The sequence below is a fragment of the Thunnus thynnus genome, chromosome 7 (genome assembly GCF_963924715.1).
Source record: "Thunnus thynnus chromosome 7, fThuThy2.1, whole genome shotgun sequence".
Lineage (NCBI taxonomy): Eukaryota > Metazoa > Chordata > Actinopteri > Scombriformes > Scombridae > Thunnus > Thunnus thynnus.
In genome coordinates, this window is record NC_089523.1 from 1,507,029 (window position 1) to 1,522,629 (window position 15,601).

The window sequence follows — 15,601 nt, forward strand, 5'->3', positions numbered from 1 at the left end:
CATCATGTCCAGCTCCCCCGTGACACTATACAGGGTTATTATAAACATAATTTAACAGAATTATAGCACAATGTACTATGTATGCAAACTTGCACAACACATTTCATTGCAAAAGAAGTGTAAGCCAGACTTTTCATCCCACAGTTTACCACTTTATGAAATCACTATTTAACCTGCAGCAAACCCAGATACCGGACTATGCCGAGCTGATTGTCAAGTTTCTGGAGGCACTGATTGACAGCTACCTGCCGGCGGCTGACGAGGAGCGTGGGGAGGAGCAGCTGCGGACACCCACCTCCCCCTACCCCCCCACCAGCCAGAGCCAGCTCAGCATCACTGCCAACCTCAACCTGTCCAACTCCATGACCTCACTGGCCACCTCGCAGCATTCACCAGGTCTCACAACACGCACACACAACCACACCCAACTGTAAACTTGTGTATATTGTGTGTGTGGGTGAGAAATTGTTGAGTTGGTGGAGATTATGGGAGTGGAAAGTAGGAACAAAGTAGAATGTATTTTTGAAAATATTACTGATTTTATTTGTTGTAATTAACAACTGTACTATACACTTCCTCTTCACTTATCAGGCCTAAGTTCCAGATGACAGTTGCAGAGTTTAATCTTAGTGTTGTGGTTTGGCAGCTCCTCTAAGCAGCTGACTGATGACTTGACAAGAAAGAGAGCTGACTCTAACAAAGACAGAGATAGCGGTAGAAAGGGAACTGTTCATTTCAAAAGAACAGCAGACAGAGAAGGAGGGACATCAGCTGTTAAGTGTCGCATCACAACAAGAAGACCTGACCAGGAAACAACTTGTCTGTGCTGAGTTTACCTGTTCACAATTTCACTGAGTTTACCACTTTTATTTGATTAAACAGTCTCCCTGTTTGTCCTGGTCTCTGTGACTCAGTGAAGCCTCTCTGTCTCTGTCTGGAATGTCCTTTTCACACAGACAGATATAACATTGATGGCTTTTTGTCATTCAGACAGAGATGACTTTTACATTGGCACCTAGAGAGCAAGCAGTAGAGGATTAGAAATGTTATGATAGAAAGGAAGACAACTGTTTGATTTCATTCTTGCTGACCACCAGAGGCAGTGCTTCACTGGCAACACTGGATGTTATCCGTCTCGCAAACGTGCAGGTCGGGTTATTTAATATCAACAAAGTCACATGTGACCTGGGATAATGTAGCATATATATAAGCCCACGTCATCATGAAAAATATCCCATGTATCTTCTCGTGGCAGGTAATCCGTGAATGCAGGTTGAATCTCAGAAAGAAGACAGCCAGTGATTTTGCACTAGAAGGCCTGCAACCACATGGTTGGAGCTACAATTTTGTCCTCCAAGGGCTGTGATTAGACTATCACAGCTACTCTCTAACTCTTGAGCTGTTAGACCGATGTATTTGCTGGTTACAATACAGATAGGCTGATGACAGGTGACTTTTCCAACTCTGAAGCTAGGACAGCAAGGTAAGCGTAGCCTCCCTTTGTTAGCTTGAAGTTGCTTTTTACGAGGAGCGTTTTTTTTGGGTCTCCTTTATAATTTATTGTCACAGGGCTAAATGCTTGCGCTTGCAGTATTTTGCTGTTTGTGACGACAACTTCTCAGTTGCAATTATTTTATTGCTCCCTGCTGAGTGCTTTCACTCGTTAAAGCACACACCTCCTTAGTTTTGATGGAAAGAGTGCCTGCTCCCCCAGTAAGTGGTTTCGTTTGTAGGTAAACTCTTCTCACCACACCATTAACAGCAGGGCCTTGGCTTCCATACAGAATGCCAGCACTTACAGACCGGGCCAGATGCCAGCCTTGGAGCCTTCTCTTGCCTCCCTGATTGTGTTACTGGATGAGGTCTGAAGACCTGATCCTCACTGTCCCAGGCCTCACTGTCACAGTGTTGCAATACAGCGGCATGCATGGGCCGTGTTGGAAACTCTTTCCCACCCAGAGCGAGGTGCATTTGTGCAGCGCTGGCCCCATAGCAAGCCATGTATGCAAATCTTCCCATATCTAGATGACTGGCTGATTTGTGCTTTGACCAGGGAACAGGCAGAGCAGGACACTAAGGCCCTTCTATGTCATGTGACATGGTTGGGCCTTACCATCATAAGTTGTCTTATACCCAGCCAGAGGGTGTTGTTCATTGGGTTAACCCTGGACTCCCACCAAATGCTTACCTTCCCAACTCCATGGTGAGTGGAGGACATACTCCAGCTTCTCCTCCGTTTCCAGAAGGACCAGAGGTTGGAGTATAGCCTTTTTCTCAGGCTGTTATGTATGTTGACGTCAGTGCCATCAGTAGTGCCACTGGGCCTCCTTTACTTGCGGCCATTCCAGGTTTGGATCAGTGGCCCCCATTTGGATCCAAAGACCCTCAGATCCAAGAAAGTCAGGGTGTCCAGTCGATGTCTCCTCACATTGCAGCCATGGAGAGACAGGGCATATATGGTCATGGTATCTTATTGGGTTCGATTCCCTCACGTAGCGAGGTGGTGGTGACAGATGCTTGGGGGGGCATTATGGCAGCACAGACCAGTAAAGGGTCTTTCGACAGCACAGGAAATGACGGAGCACATAAATGTGCTTGAGCTCTGCGCTATATATTTCGCGCTTCACAAATTCCTACCGCATTTTAGGGGCAGGCATGTTCTTTTACGGTCCGACAACAAGGCAGCTGTCTACCATGTAAATTGTCAAGGAGGCACTAGATCAACCCTGTCACTACAGGTGGCATGGCAACTCCTTGTATGGGCTTTCCCTCACTTTTCCAGCCTCAGCACCATGCATCTGCCACTGCCACAGAATGTGGTGTCAGACTTTCTCTCCCACCAGAAACCTCCCTCAGGGGAGTAGAGGCTCCACCCAGAGGTGGTCGAGGAAATATGGCGCAAATATGGTACAGGAGATGTTTGCCTCCAAATCCTCAACACACTGCCCTCTTTGGTTCTCCCTGATGGAGACAACGAGTCCATTGGGACTGGACACCTTGGCGCACCCATGGCCAGATTGCCTCCTATATGCCTTCCCACCATTTCCACTGATCAAGCTAACACTACACAGAATCCAGCAAGGCAACCACAGACTTATGTTGGTCACCACAAACTAGCCAGGGAGGCCCTGTTTCTCAGGGATGCACAGGCCTCTGGATGGAGTTCCATGGTGCCTGCCCAGGAGGCGAGACCTGCTCTCACAGCTGGGAGGCCACATCTGGCATCTGAGCCCAGAATGCCTTCAGCTATGGGTATGGCCCCTGAGGGGCCGGACCCTCTCCTAAGGGTGTGCGACCAAGCAGTAATCCAAACCATTTTGGACTCAAGAACACCCTCCACCAGGGCACTTAATGCCAGCAGGTGGAAAGTATTTCTGGAGTGGTGTAGAATTCACGAAGAGGTACCTGAGAGTTCCTCTGTGCCAATAATACTGGGTTTTTTGCAATCTTTGCTGGGAAAAAAGGGTCTCACACACTGAGCTTCACAAAGGAGCTCAGCAGTGGAACCACAAAGTGTGCATGCACTGGAACTTGGATGGCACGGGTGTGGCACTTCGGCCTGACCCATCATTCTTCCCAAAGAGGTTGGCCTCAGCCCACTCCACTCAGGTCATTGAGCTGGCAGCTTATGACACCTTGTGCCCACAGGATGAGGAAGCTATTTCAACAGCACTGCTCTGCCCAGTGAGGGCCTTGAGGCATTATATACAGGCAACTGCTGGCTTCTGCCGCTCTGATATCCTGTTTGTCTGCTATGACGGTCACAGGGTAGGGCACACCCTGTCCAAACAGAGGCTTTCCTGGTGGATTATTGAGATAATTAAGGTGGCATACAGGTCAAGAAGACTGCCCTTACCTCTTAATATCAGGGGTCACTCCACCAGGAGTGTCTCCACTTCCTGGGCAGTGCTACAGGGGTCCCTCTAAGTGAGATTTACACTGCAGCCACCTGGACTACACCATGCATCTTTGCCCATTTTACAGTGTCAATGTCACTGCTCCCCATGCAGTAGCAGTAGCAGTCAATTCAATTCAATTAGTTGGCTTTATTGGCATGGCTGCATACAATACAACGTTGCCAAAGCATATTTACACAAACTATACAATCATAGCAAACAAATAAATAAATAAACAATAAACAAAATTAAAAAAAACAATACAATTTCAGGAACCCTCAGGCCGTTCCTGGTGAGTTGGTTTCCTTGTGACTATGTTGGTAATGGTCATCCAGCATTAAGCACTGCCTCTGGCACTCAGGAAGAATGAAATAGAAGAGTTATGTATGTAGTTATGGTTCTATGAATTCTGGATGACCGTCAGAATTGGCGAGAAGATTCTGTAAGGACATCTTTCATGATGACGTGGGCTTATATAGGCTACGTCATCCAGGTCACATGTGACTTTGTTGATATTAAATACTCAACCTGCGTGTGCGCTAGACGGATAACATCCAGTGTTGAGCATTGCCTCTGGCAGTCGTCCAGAATTCAGAGAAGTTACACAGTTACATACATAACTCTAGTTTTTTGTTCTCTCTCATGCTGAATCACTGACGGATTTCAAAACGTATTTTGCTGTTGAAGTCTTAATTAATGACTGTCGCTCTCCAGAGCTCCTCACAGTGAATCAACCGATACATGTTCACATCAATTTCATTATTTAATGTTAATAGAGAGCAAATTCTGCTGCCTGTTTTTATAAAGTCCAAGTAAAATTACAGATATAGGAGACATGAGATGAAGTGAACAAATTCCATCAAGTTTGATTTAAAGAGGAGCATGTCTGAAAGTCTACTGTTTATGTACCACACCTGGTCTTTTCAGGTTTTCTAATCCTCTGTGACCTCTGACCTCAGTCAGATCAAAACCTGCCTCACTTTTGCCTCTAGAACTGCAACAGTCTCTTAGATCCTCAGCAGAGACTGACTGTAAACATTTCAAAGAGTGATTTTTAGTTGGCTTCACAGCTACAATCAAAGCCTTCAAATGCAGTCACAAGCTTTATGTTACAGCTCCCCCTGTTGTTTGATACGTTAATGTCAGGAGCAGGAAAGAAATGCAGTTGTTGAAATGAGTGATGGTGACACTTCTCCTCCTTGTCGTCCTCCAGGTGTGGATAAGGAGAATGTCCAGCTGTCCCCCAGCTCAGCTCTGTCCAGCAGTGGTCGGACTCGCCACGGTTCAGCCAGTCAGGTCCAGAAGCAGCGCAGTGCCGGTAGCTTTAAGAGACCCAGCATCAAGAAGATCGTCTGATCAGCCAGAAAACAGCCCCCCCACCGTCCTCCTCCTCCTCCTCCTCCTCTCCACCCCTCCCCTCCCCGGCCTGCCAGCCAGCCAGGCCTCATGCTGCACTCCACTTTTTACTCCACTTTTTACTCTTTTTATTTCCTCCTCCTTCTTCATCGGTAGGAGAACAAGTGTTTTTGTGTTTTGCATTAAGGGGGAAATATTAGCAAGGGCAAACTTGAATTCTGTGCTGCTTGAGATTTTTTTAAATCTTTCATTTGAGACAGTGCGTGGTGGAGGACAAGCTTCTGTTGAATCATTTCTGGAGTTGATGTTTAAGCTCTTCACAGCGTTCAGTGGCCCTGCAGTGAGGAATGTCACACATGTGAAACCATAGGAGAAAACCTCAGAGGTTGATGGGAATACATTCTGGACATCAAGGTTGAGTGCGGACATGGTCTTGGACTGTGACAGTTTACACAGGGGATGAAGGATCCGGACTTTACACTGAAGTTGAAAAGAAACAGCGGGTTCATAAACACTCTTGTGTGCAGCCTCCCCCCCAGTCAGCAAGATGGACCAAATGACAGCGGGGGGGGGAGGGGGGTGGTTAGAGATCTGTGAGACAGGACCTTCAGTCTGGACCTGCTCGGACACCTGAGTTCACCTCTCCCCAGTCCTGTACATATTTTACATAGACAGATTATGTATAACTAGTCCTTAGTGCTAATTTAGATGTTGACGTTTTCTCCATGGTGTGCCTTTGTCAGGGTTTTTCAATGTGTACAATTTGTAAAGTAAAAGTCAAACCTTGCTGGGGACAAAGAACAGGTACTAATTATGGAGGCGTGCCGTCCATATCACCACGAGTTCACATGAGCTGCGTCACGACCGGCCTCCAATGATCGTCAAATATACAATCATCCATATACCCTGTTGCCTGAAAGTATTTATCCTGTACAGCTAGATAGTGCTACACAAATATTATTCTTTTCAAACACTTTCCAAAAATCGTCTTCTTTTCAAACACTTTCAATGTATGAACATGAAGATTGCAAAACACTAGGGGAAAGCGCAACCATGTAAATAGCTCCCAAGCTTCTTTTTTTTTTCTTTTTGTGTGTTTCACTTGTTTTTGCTGTTTTTTGTTTTGTTTTGGGTTTTTTTTGTTATTTTTAGTATGAACTGTGTTTTCAGCAGCATAGCATTTTAATTTGTTTACACAGTGACAAGGAAAATTGTGTAATAGGCAATAATCCTCAACTCTCAAACTCCTTTGTCAACCACAGATTTTATTTGTACAGCGAACAGGGAAAACACATCACCATGTTAGCTCGGTGCAATATGATGCCAACTCTTTAGTTGCCTGTGAACATGGAGACTTAGCTCTTATTGATTACCTCCGATGACCATTTGAATAGAAAAGAGGCAGTGGACGGTGTGATTTCTGATCCCATTACATACACTCCTCCATTTGTTTCACCTCAGCAGACTGAGCTGGACCCACAATCCAGAAACATCAGGAGTTTGTCCTGTGGCTTTTTAAAGGAAAAATCCACCCTGAAAGAGGTTTTGACACTTCCAGCTCTTTATCATTGGAAAGTTGACAGTAGTGATAACAAACCATACCTGAGCTTCTGTACGCAACAATAACCAAAACTGTCGACTGTATATATTTTGCTGAGTATAAACTCCCTTATAAATGTATTTACTAAACAAAATCAGCCAAATGTCTCAAATATATCAGTGTTCCATGTTGTCTGAACACACAACCTTTGACAAAATAAGCTTAACTCAAAATCCCCTTATTAGCTTTTCTCTGGAGCTTTCAGTTTTTCAGTATCCATGAGCAAACTCTGCGTAATCTGCTGTGAAGGACTGTCAGATGCAAGTGAAAGCTGCAGAAAAAGCTAAAACACAAACTACTGTTCCCAGGTGAACTTCTACACTTAGTCTTAGTTAAGTTTAGACCAATAAACAAAATTGAAATATCTACTGAAAGACTAAGAATCTAACCAAACAGCAGCAGTAACTGGCTTTTTGTGTGTTGTTTGAGGTTTGTTTGTCAGTCCTTCAGACTCACATTGATTCCACACCAGCAGTTTTACAGGGATACAAACCTGTTAAATGCAGATCATTACAACACTGATACTACTCACAGTGTACATTAGATTGAGTGTGAGATGGTGTGTTTTTTCCTTAAAGAGCCTCAGTACACTCTGGGTCATTATTGGTCCAGAGGCCAGCTGTGTGATGTTAAACATCTGTACCCTCAGAGCAGATCTGGGAGCAGCAGATCCTCTGCACCAAAGGCCTGTTGAGCACTGCAGGAGGAGAAAGTGTAGTCCGCTTTCAAAAACATGTTCTGGGCACATTTGGAAAATGGTCAAGGATTTAGTTTGAGCTCATTTACTACAAATCACAAACTATACATTACTGCTGACTGTTTTTCCAAAGCATGCTGTTGTGTTTTAGTTAGTTGAATGTGTTTTTTTTCTCTACCTTTAAGGCAGCCATCGATATCCATTTATCTCACAATGTTATAAAAAGGTGATTGTAGAGAGTTGAAACTTGCAAGAAATAGCTGATCCATAAGTGAATATTATCTGTTGTCAGTGTTTTATAATATAAAGTGCAGACTGACAAAACAGTTTGATCCACTGACAGATTGAATCAGATAGAACAGTGTGAGTGTGTCAGCTGGTAGGTGATGAGAAAATGCCAAAGATGTGTTTGAGGTCGTTTTCTCCACCAGAGAGCAGTGATGTGTTCATTTTTACACTGAAAAATGTTCACAATTCTTTAATCACCGCATTTAAGGGATCCCTATCAAAAATGTTACAAAGCAAATATTAGTCAGGTTTTTTCCAACTCTTAAACATCAATGTAAAATCTGGACTGGGTTTCCAGTCTGCAGCCATAGCAGTTCGTTATCACACCACAATAACACAACTTTGATAGTAAAAGCAGACAGCAAGTTTCAACTGCCTGAAGGTATTATGATATTGTATTGATCGGTTGCTGTTTGATAGAAATTCACATTCATAAATCTTAAATACTGTGGTTTACTTTGGAAAATAGTTAGCAGTAAAAAAAAAAATTAAAAAAAAAAAAAAGGTCTGAGATTAGTAAAAGAAATAGTTTGAAACACACATGCTGTGGTGTGGGCCTGTAAAGCAGCTGTGACAGCAGCTGTGTGGTTTGGTTCAGCAGGTGTAGAATGGGATGGGACTCTCCTGGCAGCCTCCGTCCACAGCTCAGCCATCTAAATGCTTCTATCCTGCCTTAACATCTATGCATGGCAAGAGTATTGTTGTGCAACTCTGACTTTATTTTTCTCTGAGCAGCGTCTCCACGTGTCTGCTGCTGAGAGTCTGACATCTTTTCTTACCGTTTTAAGTGTTCATTGTACCGTCTGGATACATTTGTGAATCAGTTCACTGCTTATTTTTGTCTTGTATTTGAGTTGAACGTAAGGGGATGTTATTTTCTTCTGTCCATTTTCAGTTAATTCATTCAGTTAACACACGATTACATGATGGATAGTTGCTGAATGCCATGGAAAGGGACATTTTCATTAGAGACACCCTTTGAAACAGTATTTTGTAATTCAGCCTCAAAGAACGACATAAAGGGAAGAATGAGTTTAATAGTAATAGGGATGATGATGTTTCAGCTGTGGAAGCAGAGTTTGGCCACATGAATGGGTCCATCAGAAATGTTTCTTTTCTTGTCACCCTTCATCATTGACATGTCACAGTTTGACTAATAGATTAGCTCATATTAAGGGAATCAGGACCAAATCAAGAAATTAGTTTTCCACTGTTGAAAAATGAGAGCATCATTTTGGGGTGAGTAGCTTGCAAAAGTTGGATGATTGGCCTCCTTGCATTCAAGTTCTCAGTATACTTAATACTAACTCATTTGTACAGCGTATAGTTCAAACACATCTGAAGGTAAAAGTGTTTATACTTGTTCCAAATGGTCACACTTGAAGGTGGAACAAAAAGTCTGCCTGTCATAAAGAGGGGCCAGATGTGATGGACTTTGATTGAGGATCATTTTGAACACTATCCAGCTGTCTCTCCTCTAAAGCATTTGTAGTGTTTCACATAGTTGGACACACAAAAACTGTTGGAAGAAAGTTCATAACCAGTATTTCACACCTCCACGCACCAAGTGTGAAAAACTATTCAGATGTAAGAAAAGACGGTGTCAGACAAGCACGTCATTCGAAGCATACTGAGGCCTTTACCCTCTGATGATATTAACAAAAACAAATTAAATGTGTCAAAATCCAGTTGCATGTCAGTTTCTCACAGTTTTGTTCTGTGGTCACAATGACTGATGATTTACTCCTACATCAGCCCTCCTTCCCATGTAAATAGGTCTAACCCGAGTTCAGAGTTTAGCATGGAATGTCATCACCTTTGAGTTGTTGAAGTCACATTTTCTAACACAGAAGATGTTTGTGGAGCAGAGATGGGATTGGTACAAAGTAGTATGAAGCATCCTTAAAATATAGTGAAATAATCATCCTGAGGTCCACTTATAGGAAGGATCTGAGGTCAGGGCCGCTGGAGTTGTTGCTATAAAGGTACATGTTTATTTCAGCATCAGATTCCAGAGAAACATCGATCCATTGTCTTGACTCCCCACTTTTCACCATCTAACTGTTCTTAAAAAGGTACTCTCCCTGATTTCCTTCTAAAAAGTGTCCACAAAGCCCAAATCACACAATCAGCGAGTGTACCTTTACCAAAACACAACCAGGAAAAATCTGAAGGCAAGATTTGTTGTTTTTTTTTGAGCACCGTGTGACCAGATTGCCATCGTTTCCAGGTTTTAGTTTGACTTGTGTGTGAATGGAAATATTAAGGATTATGTATCCATAACCTCTTAAACAAGTGGTTGACTTGCACTAATTTAAAAAGAGTCATGGGTTTGTAAAGATGAAAAACCTCAAAATGTGGCATGTTTTATTTGATGTTATGCAAAATCTAATGTCTGTAGAGTATTAGTCTGAGTTTTGTTTTTAATGCAGTATGTGTGACAATTGTAAATACTTTGTGTACAATTTGAGATGGTATATTTACTACACTGTACATACATGTGATATTGTATCATTTTGTTTTTGTAAAGCAGTTAGTTTCTGTATAATAATATACAAATTGAACTATTCCAGTGTTAGTAATAAAATGTTTTGCTCTCCACAGTGTTAAATAAACTTTATTTCCATTTTCAGCACCTTTCATATACAAATGCAGGAGTGTTTACAATTAACTATTAAAATATCAAGATAGATTTAAAACTTAAAGTCATAATAGACATTGAAACATTCAACCAAACCTCAAGTTTAAAGCAAAATGAAATTTTTTCTTTAAAGGTTACACACGTTCATGCATACTGTATCACAATACATCACACTTGCATTTAGATTTTTGCTGCAGTCACAGTAAACAGAGTTTAGCTTTAGCTGTTGTGTGAAACCTCATATCTTGTGTTTTGGGGATCATGCTTCCTAAGCTGAAGGAAGAAGAGGAGGGGAGAAAAAGGAAGCAGAGATACACAGAGGAGGTAGTGAACAGGTCTTGTTCAGGTTGAATTCATTCTTTACAACTCCTCAGATCATTTCAGAGCTTTCAACACACTCATGGTCTTCATCAGTCAATGGAGCTGAACTTCAGTCACATAACTGGTGCTTGTATCTAGGGGGGCATGGTAATCCTCTATATACATCGAGCTCATCTGTGACATCATCGTTTATCATCACCAGGCTGATATTTCAGACTATGTAATTTCATCAACTGCAGTGTTTTTTGTTTGCTGCCTGTTTGTAAGCAGATCATTTCTGTTGAACCAAATCAACATATTGTAAGTCTCCATCATGTCATCAGTAGACAATCAAGTACACATGCATAGTGCTGGTTAACATGTATGTTTCTAATTAAAATGAAATATCTTTCCAATTCCTTCCATATTTTGAACTTTTTTCTTTTTATCGATGTGCATTTCCACATAAAACATCACATCACTGTGTGTTATGGGTTTTTCCTTTCAGTTAAGTCTGCAGAGACTTCTGGAAAGTGTCCACAAAGGGATCAAAAAGCCAGTGGGACAGTCGTGAGCCCTCACAGAGTTCACAGGAGCGTGAGCCAAAGTCTGAGGCACTAGGAGGGTCACTGGAACTGCGCCTCAATCTGTGCCAAGATCATCGGATGTGAACGTCCTCCTTGATCTTTCTCTGACCTCTCACCTTTGACCTCTTCACAGTGGATGCTGTGAGTTGTTTTGGTTCTTCAGATCAAACCAGTTCCAGGTTATGCTAGAACAAAACTAGTATGTACAACGTCTGACTACATTGGCAGGCAAAAGTGTTTATGAATGTTTTGAAAGGCCACATTCAAAAGTGGGGTGATAATCGACGCTAACTTTCCAAAACTGACAATCTGACATTCACACCCACTTCACGCAGTGACTGGCCAGCTTAGTGGAAGTGAGAGTTTAAGTAGCTCTCTTCTTTTCTTTACACACATTTTTATCTCAGTACAACACTATGAATGTCAGGAGACAATCCGTCAACTTCATATTTAAATGATCATTGCGTCTCTACTCCTCGCCATGATAGCCGGCTGTTCACTCCACGCCTGTTGATCAGCTATAAATATGACGGCATATCTCTGCAAAACCCGCGAGCGCAAATGAGATCTACACAACGCGGAGCCACTCAAACATCCGCGAGCGCTTTCACAGTGCTCGTGCGCAGAATATATCTGCTCTGATCTCTGCTCGCGCGAGCAATACTGTCGCCTTCAAGCAGCAAACCATGCTTTGAGCGCGCGACTGTTATCCCCGAGCGCACTACTATCATTGCCCTCCTGCTCGCACTTTCACCTTTCACCTGCTCGCTCACGAGTGGTTTTCCTTTTTGGCAGTAAGTGGGCGGATCCAGTCGCCATTGTATCCCTAAATATAATTGGTTACAGTCCTCGTCTTTTATGATTGGCTGTTGTCTTTGTGTCGGTGCAAGTAGACAAGAAGGGACGAAGAAACATTGTACCCCGTCACTACCATAGATGTAGACAGAGAACTAAACGAAAGGTCACTACACGATTTGAGTCAACCGTAAATGTAGGTCGCACATGCGCGAATGAGTCCGCCATCTTGGACAGCTAGGTACGGCAACTCCACTTGGACAAACCAAATAGAGCAGTTACATAATGAAAAATGCTCTGAGTTAACTTCTGTAGTGATTTGGCGCTATATAAATAAAATTAATTTGAGTTGAATGTATGCAAAATGGTACACAGAGTAATGTACTTAAATTTGTTTGTCTGCGCTCTGTCTGTTTGTTTTTCCATTGTTGACATTAATTTGATAAAACACTGTCTATGAGTCTTGTGGTTGTGAAGCTGGTTGCTGCTTCAACTTCAGAGTGAAAAAACGAGTGTAACTACCAGTAGGCTGGAACGTCCAAATGTAAAACTACTTGTGTTTTTACAGCAGGTATACAGGTCTCTTTTCTTCAACGCCACTGCACAAGCTGTCGACATATATAGAGCACCATTTACACAGACTAACAATACACACATGAAGATCAGCAGGCTGCTATGGTTAAGTCATCATTCACACAGGAGAGAGAGAGAGAGACAGGAGGTGAGGCTTAAACTCCTGCAGGATGAGGAACCAGAAAAGAGAGAACAAGGAGTCTGTCCTCTTCCCAGGTCTCCATGGTGATGGAGGTCACATGGCTCAGGTCCTATTCCTCTTGGCAGCACCTGGAAGCTGCTTGGCATGCTCTTGATCACATTCTTCATATATATTCTAAATCCATTATAATTTTGTCATCCTGTTCTTCCATGCTGCATTTCTGTAATTAGTGTTCTGTTCAGTACATCTGTATATCTGTTGCATGTCTGTCCGTCCTGGAAGAGGGATCCCTCCTCTGTTGCTCTTCCTGACGTTTCTTCCTTTTTTCCCTATTAAAGGGGTTTTCAGGGAGTTTTTCCTTATTCAAATCAAGGGTCTAAGGACAGAAGATGTTGTATTGCTGTACAGACTGTGAAGCCCTCTGAGGCAAATTTGTGATTTGTCATATTGGGCTATACAAATAAAATTGACTTGACCTGACTTAATTAATAATGTTGAGCTTTTTTCCTGTAACTGTAATGAAGGATTAATAGTTTGGACTGTAACAGTAGCTGTATGGGTGTATGTGACCATTGTGGTGCATCGACAAGAATGCAGGGATGTTGGGATGTTATCTTCAATAATGTTTATTAATAACGATGGGTAGGTGTGTGGTACTACAATAAAAAAGAACAAACAACATTAGCATACAAGACCACAGTGCTAACACATGCTACCTCATGACTCTATATAACTAAAAGGACCAGTGTGTAGGAATTAGTGGCATCTAGCAGTGAGGTTGTAGATTGCAACCAACTGAATACCTCTCCCACTCTCCTTCCAGGCATGTAGGAGAACCTTCAATGGCCACGAAAATCTTGAAAGGCCCTCTCTAGAGCCAGTGTTTGTCCGTTCTGAGCTACTGTAGAAACATGGCGGTGCAACATGGTGGGCTCTGTGGAAGAGAACCCACTCCCTATGTAGATATAAAGGGCTCATTCTAAGGTAACGAAAACAAAACGATTCTTATTTTCAAGTGATTATACACTAATTAAAACATACTATATATATATATATATATATTACATATAAAATAATCATTACATCAATGTGAAGGTTAACGTACAGAATTACATTCACAGTACACATATGAGCACTTGCGTTTCCACCACAGCAGTAACAGCAGTAACAGCCACTAATTTACCATTACTGTCTATTACAAGTGTTAGCATGCCACCCAATGGAGTGGCTAAACTACTATAATACACAAATGATCAAGTCCTTCATCACATTAACATTATAACTTTTTCTGAAAATTACAACATAATGGTTGTAACATTAGATAACTTTTTTCTTAAAACATTATGACTTTATTGTCATATTGTCTGATTCAGTGGGGGGAGGATCTGACAATATGAGAATGCGAAGGGACATATGATGCAAAAATCATACTTATGTTTATATACATACATGGTTACCATGGTTAGATTGGGATAATAATGCATTCCCTATGTGTTTCCATATACACAAAGGGAATGTACATTGCAGTTGACTCTGAGTCAAGTAATTGTCAATTAAAAGTCATTACTGAGTTTCCTACATTGTACAAAGTCATTGTTCTATAGGCTACTTCAGTGAATGTCAGCAGGTTGTAAACAATTTGCAGTTGGAAAACATGGTTGTTATATTTTATTATATTGCCAAGCATGTTGAGATGACATCTAATTAAGGTCCCTACACTTAAACTAGGGACACTGTAATAGCACACTGAGTGTCTTTGACCTCTTGGCCTTCAGGACAGCCTGACAGTTTCAATTTAAACCTTAACCAAACTGTAAACAAACAAGATTTTAGACTTTATTGCTGAAAGTAGTTTTAACCAGTGTGTGTTACTAGTAAGTAATAGCGGCTGATAAGTAATGAAAGGTAGGCTAACTGTAATGATGGACCAGAACCAGAGGACAATGGTCAAGTCAAATCAGTTTCATTTGTATAGCACCCTTTTGTACACAATGGCAGGTCAAGGTGTTTTACTGCTTAACATCAGCATAAAAGCAATTGATTGATAAAATTGTTTTAAAGAAGTTTAAAAATACAGAAATACATCAATTAACAATGAACACCAAATCAGCATACACATACTCACACATACGAGCCGGGGTCTGCTTGAGGTTTCTACCCGTTAAAGGGGAGTTTTTCCTTACCGCTGTCGCCAAGTGCTTGCTCATGGGGGAACTGTTGGGTCTCTGTAAATTAAAGAGTACGGTCTTGACCTGCTCTATGTGAAAAGTGCCTTGAGATGACTTCTGTTGTGATATGGCGCTATATAAATAAAGATTGATTGATTGATTGACATACACACACACTCACACGTTCACAAAATTAAAAATAAAAATGAGTAGAAAATCAGTTGTCCAGCCACACACACCTAGGTAAGAAATTGGCTGGCCATAAACCTGAGAAAACAGAAAGGTTTTAAATTTTCTTTCAAATGTGGAAACAGCAGTGACTGATCTCATGTCATCTGGTAGTTTGTTCCAGAGAGCAGGACCAAAGTAACTAAAAGTCCTAATGAAGACCTGGGGCTTCATTTACAACCATTGTGTAAATGGTAAATGGACTGCACTTATATAGTGGCTTTCTGGTCCTCCGACCACTCAAAGCACTTTTACACAAGCCACATTCACCCATGCACATACACACACTCACACACTGATGGCAGTAAGCTATCATGATGCAGGGTGCTG

At 42.0% G+C, this 15,601-nt stretch overlaps 1 protein-coding gene across 6 annotated transcripts in view; it reads left to right on the forward strand.

Moving 5' to 3' along the window:
• The window catches only part of nf1a (neurofibromin 1a), a 94,702-nt gene extending 84,264 nt beyond the window's left edge, over positions 1-10,438 (forward strand). For all 6 annotated transcript variants that reach the window (XM_067593773.1, XM_067593774.1, XM_067593775.1 and 3 more), the window contains 2 exons: positions 180-396; positions 5,110-10,438. In XM_067593773.1, the coding sequence (XP_067449874.1) occupies positions 180-396; positions 5,110-5,252 (360 nt within the window). In that variant the 3' untranslated portion in view covers positions 5,253-10,438. The remainder of the gene's footprint in view (positions 1-179; positions 397-5,109) is intronic.
• The last annotated feature ends 5,163 nt before the right edge of the window (positions 10,439-15,601 follow it).